Source organism: Poecilia latipinna, unplaced genomic scaffold (assembly GCF_001443285.1).
Source record: "Poecilia latipinna isolate Pla-1442-1.1 unplaced genomic scaffold, P_latipinna-1.0 Scaffold256, whole genome shotgun sequence".
Taxonomy (NCBI): domain Eukaryota; kingdom Metazoa; phylum Chordata; class Actinopteri; order Cyprinodontiformes; family Poeciliidae; genus Poecilia; species Poecilia latipinna.
Genome location: NW_015112872.1, coordinates 328,558 through 351,558, shown reverse-complemented (window position 1 = coordinate 351,558; position 23,001 = coordinate 328,558). Strand labels below are relative to the sequence as shown.

General features: G+C 39.9%; 1 protein-coding gene across 3 annotated transcripts; it reads left to right on the top strand.

Moving 5' to 3' along the window:
• Window positions 1-85: 85 nt before the first annotated feature.
• On the top strand, window positions 86-22,290 carry pibf1 (progesterone immunomodulatory binding factor 1). Of its 3 annotated transcripts, none has more exons than XM_015033064.1 (18): window positions 95-784; window positions 1,525-1,625; window positions 1,941-2,139; window positions 2,257-2,376; window positions 2,852-2,985; window positions 3,741-3,849; window positions 4,237-4,356; window positions 4,445-4,506; window positions 4,675-4,800; window positions 5,111-5,209; window positions 11,797-11,962; window positions 13,128-13,278; window positions 14,574-14,664; window positions 15,160-15,262; window positions 17,356-17,486; window positions 18,507-18,591; window positions 20,012-20,084; window positions 20,488-20,661. In XM_015033064.1, the coding sequence occupies exons 1-18, from the start codon at window positions 518-520 to the stop codon at window positions 20,565-20,567; spliced, it is 2,217 nt and encodes a 738-aa protein (XP_014888550.1). In that variant the 5' UTR covers window positions 95-517; the 3' UTR covers window positions 20,568-20,661. The 3 variants fall into 3 exon arrangements, with proteins under 3 accessions (XP_014888548.1, XP_014888550.1, XP_014888549.1); XM_015033063.1 differs by lacking the exon at window positions 20,012-20,084 and adding an exon at window positions 22,109-22,290 and having other exon boundaries at window positions 105-784; window positions 20,488-20,667; XM_015033062.1 differs by lacking the exons at window positions 20,012-20,084; window positions 20,488-20,661 and adding an exon at window positions 18,677-19,147 and having other exon boundaries at window positions 86-784.
• Window positions 22,291-23,001: the final 711 nt, after the last annotated feature.

Here is a 23,001-nt window from a genome sequence, read left to right as displayed (position 1 = left end):
CCCATTTTAAACTGATTTTCCAATATTACTGCTTAACAACTAATCTAAATTAGTGTCACTTTCATTTTAAAAAAATGGAAATCCTATTTCTGAAGTTCGCTTTCCAAGGTGAGCTTGACACTCACAATATGGCGGACAAGCTAACGTGTCGTTTCTACAAAGCGCCGTAGTCAGTTTGTTTACGATAGAGGGCGCTGTCGCTAACAGTGAAACAACAGTCAAACAACAGCTGGCGGTTAGCAAGCGCCACGGAGCGGGACTCTTGAAATTATTAACAGTTTGCCAGACTTTTTGAAGGTATTTCAGCTATGAATAGTCAGACAGAAATAAATATGTGATTAGTTCAAAAGATACTTAGCCAAAACAATACAGTAATGGGATTATTTTTGCTTCAAACTAACGTTTAAGAATTAATTCTTGAGATGAAACTGAACGCTTAGTTCGTCGTCTAACAGTCTCAGTATTTTGGACGCTAACTAGCTAAGAAGCGAAGAACAGCAACTGCGAAGTGGGGACTATGCCTCCTAAGAAGCAGCAGCTGAAGCCGACCGCAGCCAACGTCTCCAGCTCACTGGACCTGGAGTCCGAGGACCTCAGCCTGGAGACAACGGTGCCTACCACCGAGGATGTGTCTTCGTCCGACGAGCAACGCAACGGCTCCCAGAAGGTGACCCGTCAGCTGATCGAGAGGAAGGAGCTGCTGCACACCCTCCAGCTGCTGAAAATAGAACTTTCTCAAAAGAACCTCATCATAGACAACATGAAGGCTGACCACATGTCAAAGGTACCTGGACAGAGAGCCGGGAGAGAGTAGAGGTGGACTCACCTCAGTGCTTTCTTCATATTTGTATTTTAAAGCTACTAGTCAGGCTGCTCTATAAAATCAAATAAACGCACTTTTATTGCGTTAAAGAACAAAAAGTGATGGTCTATTTATTTTGCTGCTTCCCTGTAAACATCCACTTTTCAAAAACCAAGCTTTCGCACATACATGCTTCTGATGACATCACACAAGGCTTAAAGCCGTTAATAAGGGCTCCTTTAAAGGAGTGCGCCCATTTCAATCCATCAATCAGTCTCTTTATTTATGTTAAACTTATAGGCCTGTAATCCAAGGCCGCTTAGCCAACAACAGCATAAACAAACTTCCATGTTAGTTTGGCTGATTTAAAATTAAATTACTATTTGATTACTTTTCTGTTTATAACCAGGCAATAAAAAAATATTGATTGTCCATCAAACAGAGCATCTGCAGCGCATTTCTGCTGATGAAGAAGTAGGAGCTGAAAGCGAGGTGGGGTCATTTCGACTGTCAGAAATGCTTGCCGACATTTTGTTTAATGTCTGTAGAACATTTCTGTAAGGTTTTTATTTTATTTTATTTTTTTGCATCACATCACCATTAGGGACTAGACTAGCTCACTGGAGCTCGACCTGACTTACATTTGTCTCCCTGCGTTAATCTTTCTGTACACTCCTCAAACGCTTCTGTACATGCGTGTGTTGATCAAATTTATGTTGCAGGTCGAGGAACTGGAGGAAAAGCTAAATGACGCCATACATCAAAAACAAGTGTTGTCGCTTAAACTGGACAGCCAGCTCAAGCTCGCACAAGAAGAAAACAAGTAAGAAGCAGTAGTAGTTATAGATGATACACCTTTGTCTTACTGATGCTATGTCTTTTTTCTTTTAGGGAATATATTCCTAATGGACAAAAAATAGGTGTGAGCAAATAGGCTGACAATTATTCTATTGGTTCTTTGCAAAAGTGAAAAATGGTTTGAAATACATTGGATTTTTTGTTGTTGTTTTTCTTGTTTGATGGTTTTTTACTTTTTACGTGCCCAAAAAAAAAAAAAAAAAAAGTTGTTGGAAGGAAGTGTTGAGCAAGCTTAACGCCAGAGTTATCTGCGCTAACTAACAAACGCCGTGTTCACCAGGAAGCAGCAGGCTCTACGCAAGCAGGAGATGGAGACCATCCTGCTGAGGCAGCGGCAGCTGGAGGAGACGAACCGCCAGCTGTGTGAGAAGGCCGGAGAACTGCGGCGGTCTCTCCGAGATCTGGACATTCCCCGGGACCGCTACCAGGAGCTCCGGGGCGTGCCCGACGACAGAATCAGCATTCAGGAATACCTAGCCGTAAGTACGAGGGAGCGTCCCCGCGTCGACGTTTCCCCTGCTGATAGCTGAGCCCCTCTTTTCAAAAGACTGAAAACGCGCAACATGGCGACTCTTCTCTTTGTCTCGTGCGTTCAGATGCGTTTCTATGAGGCTGTGACTCCTCTCCGCTCTCAACTGGCTCAGCTCGGTGAGCAGAGGAGCTACCTGGCCGAGGAGCTGGACGTCCACAGAAACAAGATGAAGCTTTTGATGGAGGTACATGAGAGAAATATCCCTCACCATTCTTAATCTTTTTGAAATGATCTTATGGGACATATAGTGGACATATTCCTGGGAGAAGCCAAAGTAACGAGCTGTAACCCTGCAGGCACGAATAGCGACGACAAGATAACAATGTGGTTCAACTTCGTTCGCATCGACTCAGAGTCGCTTAAATGCCTTAGAGTTGAAGACATCTTCAATACAAAAAAACCCCCTCTACATCCAAACAGAAAGCTTCTATAAAAACATCCATATATTTGATGCTTCTTAATATTTCTTTTGTTGCTTAATACAGGGAGCACAATTCTGCTACAACAATTTTTTTTCCCCCACTTTAAGAATCTTCAGATGTTTGCCGACTTCTTTATTTTTTGTTTGTTTGTTTGGTTGGTTTTGTGGCACTGACATCAAATGAGCATCTCTGTGAAACATTTTCAACATTTGGCCCGTATTCGGCAACATCCCTCAGAGCTACGAGGAAGAGCGGCGGCTGCGCTCTGAGCTGGAGCTGAGGAGCCAGAGGCTGACCTTAGAGCTGGCCGACACCAAACAGAACATCCAGCAGGGCGACTATCGCAGAGAGAACTACCCAAATATCAAGCGGTGAGGGTGTGTGTGTGTGTGTGTGTGTGTGTGTGTGTGCGTGTGTGTGTGTGTGTGTGTGTGCGTGCGTGCGTGTGTGTGTGTGTGTGTGTGTGTGTGAGGTGTTTTCTCCACACCTATATCTCTTAGCTTTTTTTTAGAGCAAAAATACTGAAAAACATTTGAAAAGAGGTTTAAGCTGTTCAGTATTAGTAAAAAAAAATGTATTAAAAAGCTGCATGCTGTTAACATCTTTTCTTATATTTCATAAAGACACATTTTACTGGTTTAAAGATTTAAACTTTTGAGGGATGAAGTTTATGAGCCATTCAAATAGAAAATACAGGCTACATACGTCTTTAAATTTGTTGCTACTTTTGCATATCTTCAATAAAGGTTGTATTATACAAAAAGCCATAAAAGTACCACTTGAATACATATAATACCTTATTTTCTTTATTTTTTTTAAAATTTGGAATGAGTATGAATAATGTTTATTAAGTGCTTTCATTTAAGAAGCACTTATTAGTTCTTTTTATATTTCTTTAAAAAAAAAAATTCTAACGCAGTAGAGAACTTTCACAAAAGTATTTACACATGTAATACTTTATGAAAATAACTCGTTCATAATCCGAAAGCTTGTTTCAGATGTAGCTTTTCTAAATGCAACTGCTAATAACATCCTTCCATCAATAATGTTTTGCATGATGTTGAAAACCTGCATTTGGAAGTCGCACATGAAGCTGCGTGTGTTGTGTTCCGCTGTAACGACACAGGGAGCGCGATGACTTTGAAACGGAGCTGAAGGAGCTGAAGAGGAAGTTTGAGACGGTGGACTTGTCTCACGCGGCGCTGACCAGAGAACGGGACACGCTGAGCAACGAGGTGCTTCACGCAAACCCAGTCTATATGGTTTAAATGTCGTTCGATTTTTAGTATGTGTGTACATGTCTGAGTTTGAAGAAAGTGTGAAAACATCTCTTAGCACATTTGAAAAAAAAGAAATCCTAATTGAGCTAAAACGTGTTTAATCAAATTTGATTTCAGGCAGTGGGGGAAAAAGGGGGTTGAAATTGTGCCCATGGAAACCTTAGTTGTAAAATATTTGTCTAGCTTGGATCGTTTTTCTTTCTGAAACTCATTGAGATTGTCAAAATCTCAATGAGTTTTAAAAATGAAAAGAAATGTTAGTTAGAATCCCCAACTTAACATAACAACTGAACGTTTGGTCCGCTCATTGACTCCTTCTCCTTTAACCTCACTGCCCACCAGGTGGCGACATTGCAGCAGTCAGTGACTCTCCTGCAGAAGGACAAGGAGTACCTGAACAGGCAAAACATGGAGCTCAGCATCCGCTGTGCACACCAAGAAGATCGCGTAGACAGACTGCAGGTCCGAGAGGCTTCGTCCTGTAAACAAAGCATTCGGGAGCGGGAGGCGGTCACATGACTTGCTCCTACTTCCTGTTTTTGTCCTGCAGGTACAACTGGAAGACACGAAGAAAGCCAGGGAGAACACGTATGAAAAATATGTAGCATCCAGGTGAGATCCACATCAGTCACAGAAAGCTCATGCTCCACTTCGTTCTGCTGCGAAACTTTACTTAAAACACTTCAACATTTTCCTCTCGCTCTGGTTATCTGGAAGAGAACCTTTAACCAAAAGAATTAGTGCTTTTATTCTTATATTCTCCTTATTTGTCCACCGCAGGGACTACTATAAGTCAGAGTACGAGAGCAAGCTCAGAGAGGAGTTGGAGAACATCAGACTGAAAACCAGTCAGGAGATCGAGAACCTGCAGAGAAGCTCCAGAGAACTGTACGAGAGGGAGAACAGGTCTGAAATCTGAAATATTTAATACTAAATATTAAATACTGTCATCTTGATAACATGTATTTCGATTCCTAGCTTGATTCTTATTGTAATTGCCTGTCGTACTGGCATAATTGGCCCTGTGACTGAGTGACGGCTTTACTTCTTAAGCTGAGCTTCCTCATTCTCGAGTGCTTACATATTTACCTTCATTAACTGCAACGCTGTTTGCTGAAACATTAAATTGTACTTAATTACTTCTTGGGAATCTTGAGTGCTCGGATGTCGCGTGAGGGCTTCCTGTCTTTAACAGCGCGTTGGTTTCCGTTTGCAGGAATTTGCGCGAAGCCAGAGACAATGCAGTCCTGGAGAAAGACCGAGCCGCCGCCGCCGAGAAGGACGCTCAGGCGAGATACGACCAGCTGCTGGAGCAGTGAGTGTTTTTTTTTTTTATCAGTCATCAGTCACATGTGCCACACATAAATGCAGTTTCTCTGGAAAGTATGTGGCACACGGGTCGGAAAACAGCGAAGATATATCGCAGCGCATGCACCGCGTTGCATTTAAAAAAAAAAAAAAAGTCATAGTGGCATCTAACTCTGCTGCTCATTCAGGTTTTGGTGAGTCCTTATCGTCGTTCTGTATGCTAAGAGTCAGCTTGATTAGCAGGAAGCAGTTTCCTTTTTAGGAGTCAGTCATCTTAGCAGGTGCCATAAATCCACGCTTATTCACTCTGAAGGATGAACAGTGTTTATTTCCATTGAGCTGCCATTGATGCATGAGAGAAGAAAAATAACCAGACTCTGCATTAACTGAAAATATTGCAAATATAACTACCACTTCAGCTAAAACAGAAAGTTATTTACCCGGAGCTTATCACAAATAAACATCAAGAATTACATCTGTGTTACTAATCAGTAAATATCTACTCGCTACTAGGGGAGCACTGATAAATCGGCTCTGATTTCCTTAATTTTTGGAGATCTGTGAAAAAAAATAAAAATTAAACATTGGTTCCACCCTGCACATTTGCTGATATGAATTTTGAAAATCTGATTGTAGTAACTGTATTTCAATCAGAAATAATTTTTGCCTTACTTTAACTTAATGATTGCAACTTAACACTCTGTGGAGAAATGGAGGGCATCACATGAGTTTTGGACAAACTTTGCCCCAAATAGACAAAAACATACAATGCGGACAAACGGAGCCGAATATCCGGGAACTGGGCAATCCCTTTTTTTTTTTTTTTGTCTGGAGGGGAAAACATTTTACTGGAAGTGTGTTGAAAAACCACGTGTCTCAGTTTCACAGCAATCTCCCTTCAGGGATGGATCAGTGCAGTGAGAAGGCCATAACCCACGACTGATATTTCCACATTCATTCGTCTTCCTGTAAACTCTTGCTTGCAATCACTTCAGAGGTTAAAACTTGGCAGGTCCCATTCAGCGGTCAAACACCCCGATCGGCGTTTCAATCCGTGGCTGAGTAAACATCATTTCAAATCTTTTCGGGGGTTTTAAATGAGCAAAATAAGGTGATGAATTTCATTTTATCCAGCTCTACCCACAACACTCTTTCACACGAGTTGTTAGGCTTGTGAGAAAATAAAGAACGAGAGCTTAGCGAGATTCTGCTTTCTTCTTGTTTCAGGAGTTTGCTTTGGCTAAATCTCCAAACGGCCCCACAGGACTTGCAGAGAAAACAAAGTTCTGTAGTTTAAGTTCCCATCTGATAACCGGTGTGTTCATCTTCCTCCACTGGACCTCTGCATTCCTCTTAAGACCCTGAATGCATCCGAAATTTCACTAGCAGCTCTGGAATTGTATTCGTCCACACTGACCACTTTTACATTGGTTTGTTTTTCCAAGCTTTCATTTTGATGTAGGGATTTTTCGTCACTTATTAGTCATTGCTTGTGTTCCTGTGTGAATTAGAGTTTGGACAGAGCAACATTTTTGCTTTCCTTTCTAATCCTTGTGGAAAGAATGAAAGTCGCCCGCTGTCCTTTGTTTACGGAATTAAAATCACAACATTCTTGTCATGAAAGAGACATGCCTGTAGCCGCAGCTTTGAAGATGACTTTATGACGAGATTTAAGTTTGGTCACCTTGTTGTAAAACGCAGGGAAGTCGCGTAAAACAGCTGTAAAACTTTAACCGACATTTTGTTTCGCTTGCGTCACTATAAGGCAAGTTAAATGTAAGGTGTTTGACATAGTAAGTTATTAAGTTATTATATTTTTCATAATTGAGGTAAGTCTTAGCTCGAGATCCTAACGCTTTAAAGCGGTGGCAACCACGTCGGGTTGCTTTGACGTCAAGAAACTCTGGCTTCCAGGCTTCAGTAGGAATTTTGTTCCCAACTGGAACCAGTTTCCCAGGCTCAGTGCTCCCTTTCTGTGGAAACGCAAGGAACTTGTTTCAGACGAAGTACCGGTTGCAAGCAGCTTTGAAGAAGCAGAGCTAAACAAAGCCACATCATCAGCGCAGAAACCGTCTGCTAGGAGAACAAGGACGGAAAAAGGAAAGTCAGATTCAGGAGCTATGATTCTGGGTTTTATTTATGTGCTTTATTTTTACTGTTGTCAACAGAGACGATTAAACACAATTGTGTTTTACATTTGACAAACTTTGCAATGTTAATTTATAGATGGTGAAGATTTTGCCCCTGTAGGCATCTGCAAAAACACAAAACCTTCCCAAGTGTTTTTTTGTCTAGTTTCTATTACATTTGAAATAAGAAACGACTAACTTACAAATAACTTTTCAGCAAGATATAGGAGCTTGATTTAAGTAAATAATTCCTTAATATCTATATTTTTAAAGTACTAGTTCCATTTGACTTATGGGAAAAATATCTTGTAAGTGAAATAATCTGCTTTTATAGAATCAATATAAAGGAGTTTTTACTTAAAACAACCTCCTGTATCTCGCTGAAAAGTTACTTGTAAGTTTCTCTTAATTCAAGTGTACAAAGATATTTGCTCTAGAAACTAGACAAAAAACGATTAGTAAGATTTCACGTTTCTGCAGTGTGAGAATTCCCTTTGTAATCTCTGGAAATGTTTTCCCATCCCTGTCTGTTAGTCATCAAAACGTTGATATATTTGGCAATTTGGCTATCACAAAAAAAAAAAGAAAAAAAGAAACATGTGTTCTTAAATAGTTAAACAGATTTCTTTATTATATTTGTTTATGTTCAGCTCCAATTGATGTGTGTGTCAGAACTCAGCTGCAGTCTGTCACTGGTGAATGTCATGGGCGTGGCGTTAAGTAGGCGGCTGCGGTTTTCCGGGTCTTTCTAAATAACCATATGAAAACTTTACTAGAACTCCAGAGGTCACAAGGAAGTCGGAGCGTAGACCCGGGAAGACTCACTGCTGAAAAATCTCACTCTCATAAGCTGGAGATTTTAACTGCCAGCCTGACCGCAGGATCCTTTTGAAACTTGCTGGGTTTGAAAAGAGAAGTAGATGTTGCTCTTTAGTCATTTCCCCCAGTAATTAGTGTCTGTCGCTGCTACAGGCAACAATTTCCGTGTCAGTTTAGACCCTGAACGTCCCGCCGGGTCGGGTCATGACCTTTCTTGGAAGTTTCGAGTCTTGGACAACAATCGCAAAAAGATAGTCTGAGATTTCACACAAACAAACACAAAATGTGCTCTCGGACATATTTTCAACTTGGATTTTGATTTTTCTGGAGGCAGATGTAACTTTCCATGCTATCCGGCGCATTTTGATTTAGTTTACTTTGTATTTTATTTCATCGTGACTAAGACTAAATTAAAACAAGCTCGATGATTAATATTTGTGAAGGGCGATTTTGTGATTCATCTTGTTTTTTATGGTTTTGGTTGTCTGTCGTTTCATTTATTGCTGTTTTGGTTGACGTGTTTTATTTTGGATAGCTAAAATTTAATTTAGTTTATTAATTACTAATAATTACTGGGACAATTTATGGTCCAGCAAAATTTGTTATTGTTACAGGCCTAGTCATGAGGTACATAAAGTAGCAGGGCATAATTTTCAAATGACAACAAAAAAAAAAAACAGGCAAAAAAAAAAAAAAGATTAATCATTTTCAGTTGTTTTGCAAATACCATTCTGATAAGTGTGGCATGGATATGTTTTTAATCCCGTTTAATCTGAAACCCATAAATAAAATAACAGTCCAACCAATGATTATATCATCTGGAATTAGAAACGATGACACAACTGCAAACTTACCTTCATTAACCAGAGAAGTAGCCAAGATGACTCTGGAGGATCTACAGTGATCCATTGCTTAGGTAGACAAAAATAATTACTCATGTCAAAACCATATGAGGAATGTGTTGGAATGGTGAAGTCCATCTATGAAAAGACTTGAAAGCAGCTGCTTCCAGATGCCATCCATCCTATCTGACCGAGTTTAAACAATTTGGGTAAGAAAAATGGTCAAATATTTCAAGTTCTGGATGTCCAAAACCAGTAGAGATAGGGTGTTTTTTTTTTTTTTTCTGTTTGTTTTATTTACGAAAAGAAAAATTAGAACACAATTACGCACTGTGTTGGTCTGTCACATAAATTCCTGGTAAAAAGCTCAATGTTTGCCGATGTAATGTGACAAAATGTAACCGAAAAAAAAAAAAAAGGCTAAATATTATGAATGCTTTTGGAAGGCACTGTAGATATGCACACACAGCAGCAGCAGCAGCAACAGCAGCGGTAGCGTCCCTGCCCTGCGTTACTACTGCATACCAGTCATTTGTCCGAATCCAAACCACCAGCTGTTGGTGTTTCCATGCACTCAAACACACATAAACTTTGCTCTCCCTCTTGCTCCCTCTCTGCTGCGCTCACATTCTTTCTCTGCGTCGCATCGCATGCCAGCAGTGACAGATGCTAGCCTCAAGCCCTTAACCCCTAACCCGACGCATGCCACTATTTTTGGGGCGAAGAATGAGCAGGACGAGCTTGAAAAGGCGTCAGACACCGAGTGCAAGCTCAGATGTCCGTGCTGGGCCTCCTTACACAGGATAACGCACCGCCTACTTTCCCTTAAACAAATAAATACCCACATTTGTTCAGTTTTCACTTTCGCCCTTAAAAGAAGCTAAACAGTTACTTTCACCAAATCAATATTGCTGCATGTATCATTTTTTTTATCTTTAAAATGACAGGAAGTCAACATTGTGTCTTAGAAAAAAATCTTTTTTTTTTTTTTCTTTTTTTTTTCTCCACAATTGGGAAGTGGAGCTTCTTTGCTCAGAGATGGCAGCTGCCATTTATAAAAGAAGGCATAAAATTTCAACCATGTGTACTTGTCCGTCCGTGTGAGCGCACAGCTCGAGCCTGCCCTCCGTGGGTGATGAAATCTCATCAGGTCAGCTGTAATCGAGAGTTATTAATATTATCCAGCCGTCCACCATGGCCCGATGGAGCCTGTGCCCCCGTGCTTGAGCGCGGCTTGAGGAGCGTTTCCAACCGGAGAAAGTAAAGAGTTTTAAGCTGTTTGACGCCTAAGATAAAAGTCGATTTTGTGTAAATAAATAAAGCAACATATTCTCAGTTAAAGATAATAAAATAAAATAAAAAAACAATTTTGGGGGAAAATATGAACATGAAATGTCTGCTCATCAAAAAAAACAACAAATAAATGACTCATCCTTTTTTAGTGAAAATGTTTCTTTGGTTTTTTCTCTTTTTTTTTTTGTTTCAGTTTGTGAAACAAATTTGAATGACAGAAATAAGCCAGGTAAAATTAAAAACCAGTTTTCTAATAAATATTTCATTATTTAAGTGAAAGAGTTACTCAAACCCAGCCACACCCTTGAGAAAAGTGTTTGCCACCTCACCATAATTGTCCGGTTGTACCAGAGTTGACCTGAGATCGAACTCATTGGCCAACACCTGGGGCCTTGTGACTGCCTGACCTGTAAAATCTAGAAAGTCGCGAATTAATCCGGCCCGATGACTCTAATTGACCAAAAAAAAAAAAAAAAAAAAAAAAAAAAAAGATGATTTATGGAAATTCAAGAACACGCAAGAAACAATTGAATTGACATGTAACGGTCCAAAACGGGTCACAAAGCCGTTTTCAGGCTTTCCTCTAAGCCACATATTTCCCCTCAGCGATGGAGAAATTACGGAGCAGCCATCCAATCAGAATTACTCCGCAAGCATCAGTGACTCATCAGGGGTTCACAAAAGAACCCAGAACAACACGTAGGGCACTTCATTCCTAAAATGCTTCAGCTAAGGTCAGCGTTCATGACTCAACAAGAGTGGTTTAGTTATGTTCTCTTGCAGATTGGTGTGGATAGTTTTTTTTTTTTTTTTTTAATCCTTACTTGATGAGTTTCTCATTAGAAAACTGTCTTTTGTACTTATGTTTCTTCTTTAATGTTTCTTTAAAAAAATAGAAGAAATAAATCTGTAAGGAGACATCCTGTCTAAGGAGACATCCTGTCTCCTTTTCTTTGTTTCAATAAATTGTTAAAGAGCAAAAAAAAAAAAAAAAAACACCGTGTTGATGCCAGGCAGAAGCACCGAAGATCAAACGAGATTAAAATGCGCCTTAAGCGGACATGGGGGAATGATTCACTGCTTGGCTTACCTGCGAGAGGTTATCTAATGTAATATGTTTTACTGCCAAACGTGGATGCCACTTCAGTGCTTCCCATGAACTGTTTATCGCTCAAGGCATACCAACCAACCTATTTTTTATTAATTTTTTGTCGATTTCCAAACATGGAGATGTAAGACAGCATGCCATGTGACCTGGATGTTCATTTATTTAATCACTCGATATGCCTGCTCAACCACTCAGCTTAAAGCCGAGGTTGGCTTTTGTGTTAAACGCTCCTGTAAAACACCTACAGCGTTTTGTTTCCACGGATCCCCTTAATCTGTCTGCACAAAAGCCCGTGATCTCAGGGTTTTTTTTGTGTTTTTTTTTTTTTGTTCAGTCCACGTGCTCGCAGTTATTTATCGGGGCGTGTGGTTGCATGCGTTCGCTCACTGCTCTTATTCCGCAGGTTTCGTCAGCTCCAGCTGGGCACTGACAGCCGGGTGGCGGAGCTGTCCAGCCAGGCCAAGCTGCACTCCTTCGAAGCCGAGCGCGCTCACTTGCTCAAGGAGGAGACGGCGAAGGCGCTAGCTCAGTGCCAGGTGGAGTGTGAGAAACAGCAGAAGAAGCTTGAGGTACTCAGACTCAAAAAAAAAAAAAAAAAAGAGTGATTTGGCATCACATCTCAGTTTTCTTGTCAGACACGTATGTGATCTCCTCTAAGGCCACAGCATTAAAATGAAATTGTTAGATGACGTTTGGCTTAGTTTTTATTATTTGGACAAAATCCTCTTTTTCAGACATACACAAATTTCTATTATTCAATAGCAACAGAGTCATATTAGAATGATCCCCTATGTTTTTTTCTTTTGGGGGGGGGGGGTTGCAATAATTTATGACCTGAGAAGCAGAACCAAAAATGGGGAAGCTGCTTTCAGCTTCTATGCACCACAAATCTGGAACAAACTTCCAGAAAACAGCAGAAGAACCGAAACACTGAGTTTCTTTCAATCCAGACTAAAGCCCCGCCTGTTTAGATTTGCTTTTCAACCATAATAAATGAAACATTTTGATGTGTAATGTTGGCACTTGCCAAAATGTAATGTTTACTGGTTTTCTCAATTGTTTGACTGTGTGCTGTCTTCTTTGACTTTGTGTTTTTGTGTCTTTATGATGTCAAGCACTTTGAACTGAGTTGTTGTTGCTGAAATGTGCTACACAAATAAACTTGATTGATTGATTGATTGTGACATAAATTAAGACCGTCTAATGCGCAGACGTGTTACATAACCAAACTTTTGCAAAGTATTAATTTTGAAGTGGGAACTTCCTGCTGAGGCACCGGTTTTCTTTCTGAAGAACTGTTCAACAGCATCTGAGCTTGCAGTTGTATTTCAACATCCGACTGCTCCGACCCGCAGGCGTTTTAGTCTATCGCGATGAAGCCTTTGTTGGGGCTGGGATACTTTTCAGAATAAAATATGTATTGTTACGACATGCTGTTCGTGCTGGTTTTACGGGTAGACATGCTACGCTGATGATAAAGGTGGTGTGTACTTCTTTTACAATTAAAAAATGTGAAAGATCACATTTTAAAATGTAATTCAAATGCAGCAACACTGATTGTTGTTGGTCTTTTGACACGGCACCTGTCGCTTTAACTGCTTCATATCTGCCACGAGAAGAGCTTTATCCAAGTAAATGTTTCATTTGCTTCGTCACGTTTTGATTTTGATTTCAGTTGCACAAAATGGTGCAAATAAATAGTTTGTTCTTGCTCTTTATATTTCTTTCCCTCAGTTATTGACTCAGGAGTTTTACAGGCTCCAAACGTCGTCCGAGAAGCGGGTGGCGGAGCTTCAAGCCCAGAATGCAGAGCAGGCGTCCCGGCTGGAGACGTACGAGAAACTGGAGCAAGAGTTGGACCAGGTCACCATGCAGGCGGCTGAAAGTAAGCTCACAGCTCTGGCGTTGCTCAGGCAGGAAGTAAGACAACAAAAAGGAACATTCAAGTTCAGCAGCAGAGAATGTGGCAGTTTGTGGGGATCAATGAGAAAAGATCGTCAAAATAAATATAGTAATTGATTCCAGTTTCCTTTGAACTCGTTTGCAAATACAGGTGCAACTCAATAAACTAGAATGTTGTTTGTTCATTTATGATTTATAATTATGACACATCATGTAGAATAATTACACCCAGGCTGATGTTTCAAGGCCTTTATTTCTGTTTGTTGTGATGATTTTTCTCTCAAAGCTACTAAAAACATCCATAAAAGCTTAAAGAGCTGACAGAGCAGCTTCTGATGATCTATGCAGAGCTTGAAATATGGAACTGACCTGGGGGGAGGGGGGGCATCTCATCACTTTCTGAATAGATAATTATTTTGCCTTAAATATTCTGAGAAGGGTTGCCAAATCTTGTTAAATGTTTTGCAAGAACCCACTAGGGGTAAGTATGGAGCATGTACCAGAATATCTGTCTTAATCTGAAACTGGTAAAGCTAATAAACATCATGTCACATTGGATCAGGTGTTTTGAATAAAAATGAGTAATCAGGGAGAAAACAAGGAGCTAAATTCATCCCATACAGGCTATCCTAACAACTTCCAACCTCAGGAGTTTTTTTATTTGAAAAAGAAAGCATTTGGTAATTACTATTTATGTACTCTGATGTGAATCAAAAGATCCATAAGCTAGCTAGCTAGTATGTCAGGGAGTTCTAGCATGTGTGCATGCTTGGCTAAAAGAGTTTTAAAGGCAAATACAAGGGAACTTTATCTATGAGATGTTTAAAGCTGCAGTATGTAACTTTGACAGAAACATGTTTTTTTTTTAACGAATTTGTTAAAACTGACCATATGTTGTGCCAACATAATCGGTGAATTATTTGAGTTCCTCCACCTTCTCCCAGTGCTTCTATTTCCATGTGCAGAAATGTGACTCTCGCTTAAAAACAACCAATCAGAGCCAGGAGGAGAGTCTTAGTGCCGTCAATCCTGCTCGTGTATGTGCTGTAACTGTGCTAATGGTGGCAAAACAATTTTTTCCACCGTCATCGGTGGCTATGCTAACTGGCCTGCGCATTCATGGCAGGCTACGCTGTGCGCCAAGAACCTAATTTGACAAACGACCCTCATATATACGCATATGATTTACTAAGATGTACTTTTACCTGCACAGAACGACGACACGTACGTTATGCTGGTATTTGGAGATGTTTACAAACTGTATTTGCATCTTACCAGTTGAGAATGAGGAGGAGGCAGAGAGAGTTCTGTTCTCATACGGATACGGCGCAAATGTTCCCACAACGGCCAAAAGAAGACTGAAGCAAAGGTAAAGTACAAGACACTACACGTCTCAATCATTGTTCTCTTACCAAATCGATGGCCTCTGTTTGCACAACATAAAAAAGAAAACTTCATAAAATGTGTTTAAAACTTGAGTCGGTCATTTTGACTTATATTCATCTTAATTTCTGTTATTGGTCAGCATCTCCCCTCTGTGCAGTAGCACTATTAATGCCAGCTATGTTTTAATTAAAACCTAGTGGAGTTAAACGGAAACCTGTTCAATTAGGTTGAAACTTTGAAGCATCCTTTAAAACACCACTTTCAATCCCAGTAACTCTCTCAGAGGAACATTTGGCTTCTTTTCAGGATAAACTTCCTTTAATTGTTTGAGTTCCAGTGTATTTCAACAGTGTGCGTCAGTTCTAGAAAATCCTGGAACTTTGATTTTCAGTGACATGCAAATGAAGACGAGTGTGATCTTGTTAATGTTGTAAATTCTGTAGCTGTGCCTGTGTGTGCGTGTTCCTCTGTTACGCAGCGTTCATCTGGCTCGCCGGGTGCTGCAACTCGAGAGGCAGAACACCTTACTGAGGAGGGACCTGGACAGACACCAGAACCAGACGGGACAGATGTCTCAGGAGGTACACTCACACAGAGAAACACACACTGCATCCACAGGTGTGTGTGTGTGTGTGTGTGTGTGTGTGCCTGGGGAACATCTTCGTTGGAATAGATCTAATGTATTATTAATGTTTTTAGCAAATAGAATCAAGCACATACATGCCAACACGCTTGTTTTCTCACCACCACGACTCTCCCACAGTAATGCAGACTCTGGTTGCTTCACAGCTATCAGCGTCAGTTTGATTTGCAACCACAAATAAGTCAAGAGTCAAAGGAAATTCAGAATTTGCATCTTGAAGTTTAGTTTGACTTTGCTCCTTGATAAGATGCTAACACGTGGCATCTTCTAGCATTTCTTTACCGATCAAAGTCCGCGAAAAGCTGGACTCTGATTGAAACTAAAATATGAAAAGATGCAAGAACAACATTAAATGTTTTCTTTTTATTTCTCATTAATTATTCGTATTGAGCGCAGAGGTGACGCCACACTGTGTGCGAGTACAATTGCTGCAAAACAGAGTTTTACTCTTTTAAAACAAATACAGGCAACAAGGTGCCTTTAGAGTACAAGTACGTCGTAAAATCTTTTGAACAGTCTGGAAAAAGTTCAATATTTGTAGTTGTACTGTCACACCAAATATCCTGGGTGGATAGGAGACCATCAGACTGTGTAGCAGATGTTATTTCAGCCACTGAGCTGCAGTTATGACAACATTGCGTCAGTCCAGCATTACATAAATAGACAGAAACACCTGAGACAACGTGAAACCTCAAAGGAATTCTGGGAAGTTTACCAGTATCACAGGAATAACATCAAAAGTGGCAAATTTAATCATCATCCGTTGAAGACAGAAACAAAATTAATTGCATATTTTTATTCGTCCTGTTACACGCACAACTTTTACTAGATATCATCACTCACCACATGACTTATCAGTAAGAGTCTTTAAAGCCATTTTTGTTTTTTCTTTTTTGTTGTTTTTTTTGTTTTTTTCCAACTTCTAAAACGAAGCCAGGAAAATGACAAGTTGTTCAAGAACCGACAATAGAGTTTGCATGAGCCCAGTCTCTGTACCTGTCACACTTGTTGACACGATGAATGGAAAATGGAGTCAAAATCCATGACAGCGTCGCTCTTCACTCTCCAAACAAACTCTTTGCACCGATCACCGACCCTTTGTTGTCTTTGGCAACTCGTGTGCGTTCATGTGCATACACCAACAATACGGCTTCAGTCTTGGATTTGCGCGTCAAACTTGGCGGTCACGTGGCCGCCACTCGTGCACCAATGTCTCAAAGTCATCCGTTGAGGGTTGAGGCTACGAGCTGCCGGTGTGCTCACTTTTTTTTTTTTTTTTCACTCGCTGCTGCTGCTTAGTTAATCTGAGGAAAGCTTGTGCAAAGTCGGAGTGGAGTGGCCGGCCAGATTGGAGTCTAAATAGACCCGGCTTTCAGCTGTCAGCCGAGATTGACTGGTACCCGTCTGGAATACATGATGATTCATCGAGTATAAAAGAAAAGAGTGAAAAATGACATTTCCTTTTCACTTGAAAAGAGCAAGGGTGTTACCCTCTTAGCCACCCACACAGATGCCCTGACTAACTCGCTATTGTTCTCACTCCTCCACCTAGCCGGTATTCACTACTGACTTGCAATAAAAATGGCTTAATGTGTAACAGCCTAACTTTGTTTGTTGATTTTAAGTACGATAGTGACTATGAGACACTGCGGATGCTTTTAGTTGAAAATGCAACCCAGATATGACGGGGGGAGGGGGGAGAGGGAGAAACACTTTTCATCACGCCTGCTGACATGAATGATACGTTACAAAGGAAAATTATTCAATTAGGTCAAACTGGATTTTATTTGAGAATATCAGATTTGGAGAAAAAAAAACAGCTTTAAATACTGTGTAAAAATCAACCAAAAAAGAAAAGCACTTTCCCTTCCGCTTTGAAAATATGCACCGTTTTGTTGTTGCACCAGCGCATAAAGTTCTATTCAACAAAACGCGGACAAGGTTTTATTATGCCGTGTCAAAGTCAGACCCTGTAAGAAGAAATGTACAAAAATAAAATGACTGCTCTGTCACTTGTGTTTTCAACCCCAGCTGTCCGCGGCCAACCAGCTGCTGCAGCAGACTCAGCAGCCTTACAGCTTCCTGATCGACACGGTGAGAGAAAAGGATGCGGCGATCAGGGCGCTGAGGGAGCGCGTCTCCTCTCTCGAGGACGACGTCAGGTGCGTCTTCCTCCTCAACGCACGTACGGACGTATGCCTGCGTCTTTCGGTGGAAGTTTGCATTCTTTCTGTAACCTGTTCTTCATCTGCCGTATCTCCCCCCGTTTCCTGGGCGTCTTCTGCTTTATCTTCGTCTCTCATCTTTTGTCTCTCTCTCTATCTGATAGAGCCCATTTTACTGTCTCACACACATGCACCTGCTTGGTATTGACCTATATTCCTGCTGTTGCCCACTGTTTTTTTGTGCTGCTTGACAAGTATGCAAGCTGACAGACTGCAGGTTTTCGCTTGCTGATCGCTACCACTGTGCGCTCACCTGGGGCAAGCAGGAGTATGGGGCAAAAAAAAAAAAAAAATCCTTTTTTTAAACGCCGTCAAGCTTCTCGATCCTCCTTGCATCTGTCAGGGAAGCTGAAGTCTCCCTGTGGCTGTGCGGGACTATCTGTTGCAAACAGAGACAGAGCTCTCAGGAGATTGTCATTTCATGTTTGGGTCTCTTTGATAGAACGAGTTTAAATCCCCCCGCCCCCTGCAGATTCCTTTGAACGGTGATCAGACTGTTGCTTTAAGATTGATTTGCTTTCAAAGTGCACCGCCACAAGTTCCAGCTTGTTTTACAGACCTAGATGGAAAATGTTAACAGCGCAGTAATATGTTGGTTGTAATTTTTTTGAAATTCGTGACTTACTCTGATAATTAGCTGGTGATAAAGCAAACAAACACCTGTTTTTAACACTCGTTTTATGTTCTTGGTTTTGTTTTCCCTTCAGGCTAAAACAGAGCAGGAAAATATGTTTTTGTTTTTTGTTTGTTTTTTTTGGTTTTTAATTCTGTATGCCTTTATGAGTATGTTGAGCCTAATCCTTGCTGACACTGAAGACAACTGAAGTGCAGTTTAATCAAAACTACAAATATCTACAGCAAATATAACCATTTTACAAGAGGTGCTTCAGAAAACCGTGTGCTATTACAGAAATCATTTTCTATTTGATCTGATTTGTTAATGTTCTCCGCCTGCAGTTCTTTGAGGAAAGAGCGAAATGCTTTGCAGCAAGTGAAGAATGACATGGCAGCCGACCTGGAGCGACTTCTCAACAATAAAGAGGTAGGTACAGTGCCAATGATCATAGTGATATTTTTGATGAGTTTTGAAAGAGAAGTCAAAAGCAATTTTTATTTTGTGTTTTCAGCTGGATAGTGGAAATACTCATCCTTACCATTTCTGGGAAAATTTTGCTACTCAAGGCCAAAGCCTGCTTTGCTACCACAGCGAATGTGTTTTTTTGTTTGATTCCCGGTTTGTTCTGTTGAAAATACACCAAAAGTTTGGTAGGAACAGTAAAGTTCGGTGGTTATATACACAGACAGATTCATATCTGTCACATATTCAACAACCCTCCGCTTCAGCTGTCAATTTCGAGGACAAAGATCCTGTGAGCGTACATGAACACATTAAAAAAATTAAGTCCTTTAATCGTCAGAATAAATGTGTAACAGGAGTGAATGAATGAGTGAGTTTCTGCATTAGAGGAAGAAAGTAGTGCTGTCGCTCTGTACTCCTAACTGCCCTGATTTATATCTGCTATGCAGTAAATTTGTTCATAATTGCTTCATTCAATCAAATTATAGTCAGAATAATAACTCTTTAGATAGCATTTAAATCATATCCTTCGGTCTGAAATACATAATACATTGGTTAATCGTGGTGAAATATTTCTACTCTTCAATCTACTGTTTCTTGTTTTGCTTGAGGTAAACGTTCAACACTCCAGGAGAAATTTATTTGTGTCATCATCTAAATGTGAGAAAGTCACATAAAAGTTATAAAAATAGAAATTTCATCCACCAACACAACTAAATAGCATTCTTTCATGGACATGTTTAGTAACTGAATGTATGCAAGCTATGCCAGGCTAACTGTATTAGATGTCTGTGTTTTGCGATTTTAAAAAAAATTATTATTAATAATATTTTTACAGGTTATACGCCTCCACCAATATTTTGTTCAATTTCTTGTAAAGCTCAGCCACATGCTCTTCTTGATGAACAATCTTTCTGTTATGGTTATTCGTTCTCATTGACAGAACTGACATAGTTCATTCACACACTGGTTCGATTTTATACCAAATTCACAGCTTTCAAGCACAATTCTAAAACTTTAGGTTGTGTTTCATAAAGGTTATCACAGGTGTTTCAAGTTAACCTATTTTTATCTTTTTCAAAACCAGTTTGGATGTTTTGGATTCCTGTCTTGTAGCAAACTTGACCAGACCTTTGACCTTTTTTCTAAAACAACATAAAAAAATTTTTTTTTAAAAAATATATCATACATTTTGCGCATACATTGTAAAAGCGACTTCACTAAACTATTTTTTTTAACAGAAAGAACGACTCACATTTAAACAACAATTTGTGTGAAAAAGACATTAATAATTGACCAAGTAGTTAGATATTATCAAGTTTCATTTTATCAGCTAATTGATAAGCTTGACTAATTTTTCTTTTTATCACACTGTGTGTTGCAGTCCATCCTGTCAGACTGCGTGTGTATGTGTACACATCGGAGTGTGTCTCCAATCCAGCCGTTTGCTTTACAAAGTATGTGCACCGTCATAGACAGCTGTTCCTCAGCTCGGCTGTTTGGGATGCCACCATGATGTGTGTGTGTGCGTGTGTGTGTATGCGTTTATGCATGTATGTGACATGCCGAGGCTCATGTCCTCAGATGTGATAAATAGAACCGTGAAATTACCCCCCCCCCCCTCTGTCCTGCTGGTAGCACCTCTGCAGACCCTTTAAGCTCGCTGAACTGCTTTATAAGCCATGTGTTATCAGATTCGTAACGACGCTGATTTTTAGGTAAATATGACAAAGGAGAAGATTAAGATTTATAATATAAAAGAGTTTCTCATACTTATCTGTTTATTGATCAAGTGATAATTATCTACACCGATAATTATTATTTTTATTTTTTTTTTGCATAACGTCCGCGACTCTCCAGGAGTTGGCAATAATGAAGCAGGCCCTGATCGGCTTGCGGTCCGGGCTGAGAGTGGACCCAGACCTGTTTGGAGCCGGTAACGGCGCTACGAGGGCCTCTGGAACAGCAAAGCAGAAGTCCAAACGTGTCAGCGGGACCGACGATGAGGAATCGTCAGACAAGCCCAAACCTACTGTTTTTGTAAGCGTTGGTCACACCCTTTAATGAGTCACACCAATCTAACCAGCGAGGACAAAAGCTGAGACAAAAGAACACTCGAGTCTGACATGAAATAATTAATAGCTTTCCTGTCGTTATTGTTATTAACCTTTTTATTTCACCAGGAAAAAAAATAAAATAATCCCTTTCGGATTAAACATCTCTTTATACAAGAGAATCCTGGCCAAGACCGGTCCTGGTTAGTTTCATTTAAGCTCTTTAGCGAAGTCCATCCGAGTAGAGAAGAGCTCTGGAGCAAGTCCCAGAAGTGATCCGAAACCACTAATAGTCCAAATATAGACTCTGAGCAATGATCGGAAGGTTAAACAGTAAAAATGCATTTATCGCATTTATTTTATGCGATAAATGCATAAAATCTAACAACTTTGACGTATAAACACGTCACCCAACAGCATGCACTTTGATGCACTTTTAGGAGTTTAATAAAAAGCCAGATAAAGTTTAGGAGTGAAAACTAGTTCTCAAATGATCTGTTTAAAGAACAAGCCAAAGCTGGAAGATGCAATAAACCAGTTGTGCAAGTGTGCACACCCTTAAAATGATTCTGCTAAATCACCATTTGATCCATCCAACTGTTCAGCTACTCGGACCGTGGACATTGTCAAACGTAGTTCTGGATTCTGGCTCAAACATTCAGTCCTTCGTCTGAAGGTCTGGGGCAAAAAAAAAAAATGACCAGTGTTAGTTATTTATATCTTCAACTACCTTGACGACGAACCCCCGGTTTGATCGGAGGAAAACCAGCACCGCCATGTTCCCCTGTGGTGAAAGACTTATTTGTAAATAAGTTCTAAGTTTGTTGTTGTTGTTGTTCGGTTTTAAGTTTGGTTTCGTCACATTGTCCCACAAGGCTTTAGGAGATTTTAGCAAAGCTTAGATGTTTTTTAATTCATAATCCCAGAATATAATTCATTCTTTCAAACCTACTTGCTAGTCAAGACATTTGAAGAACGCAGGAGATTGTTGAGTCATGTAGAAAAAACCGAAGACTCATTTCATTAGAAATCCTTGCAGCTCCTCCAGTCTTCTCCCTGCTGTTTATTTCTGTAAGTTATTAGCTGTGGTTTTTAAATCTAAATTGCACAGGGATATGTGCCACATTATTTGTGTGGGACTGGAGAAAAGGTTGCATTTTAACGAGGGTGTTTACACTTGTTAGCCAATAAATAGGAATTATCTCGTAATTCCTTCATTTTCTTTCGGATTCAAAACAACCTTTTCTATCAAGGAACCTACAGTACTTTTTTTCCAATTTAGGAAAAAATTGGAACGGCCATGTCAGACCTCAATGAAAAACAGAAGTTGGTGTTAGCCATGAAAAGTCTAATTGGTTCATCGGTTGTTGACTCAGACGAAAATCAATAAGGTTTTTATAAATGTCTTCTCTCTGTTTTGTTTGCAGACCAAAAAAGAAGCTCCTGATTGGTACCAAAGGCCAAAGCAGAAATACAAATAAAAATTCACACAATGGCACTCACTCAGGATTTAAACAACTGTACATTTCAGTACTCTAAACCTATTTTTTGTATTGTAAATTGTGTTACCTTTTAGCAACTTTTCAAATACAAAACTAGAACAAGTTGCTATCTGTGTTGGAGGTTTTTTTTGTTGTTGTTGTACTATTACTCACCAATTGCACCAAAATTCCTTTTATGTTGGCAGCATTTGGTTTGACACCGTTCAATCCTCATCTTTTTCTGGCGACACTTACTGGTTGCTACAGACAAACAACACTGCAGAAACCTTAGCCTTTGATTTGCCCTAGCTGAAACTCCTTTGGCTTTAAATATAGACATACTAGGCATGCCTTTATCATTTCAGACCATGTTCTGATTGGTGTCATATTAAACTCAGTCACACGGCTGCTGTGAAAGCCGGGCTGTGACATTTTCAACTGTTTTCTATTAACACTTCAAAATATTAAATACAAAATGGTGCAAATCTAGCTTCCATTTCCTGGTTGACATGACTCATGGTCTTTCCTAATTGACCTTTAGTGTTTTTCTTTTGACTGTGGAGATTGAGCAGATTAATGATGACTTTATGATGTGAAGAAATCACTGGTTTGGTTGTGCAAGTAAATTTGAGTTTTGTCATCAGAAGCTGTGCAAGAACCGGACTGAATAATGGCTTCTCTGACTCAAGAGAACGTGTGAGCTTGTTCTTCAGGAATGAAATTACAATAGCAATATTCTAGTAAAAGCACACTTGTACTAGGCCCTTTTTTTTTTGTCAAACATCAATATATTTTATTTGAATTTTATGTAAAAGAATATATATAGTTAAAAGTTTTTA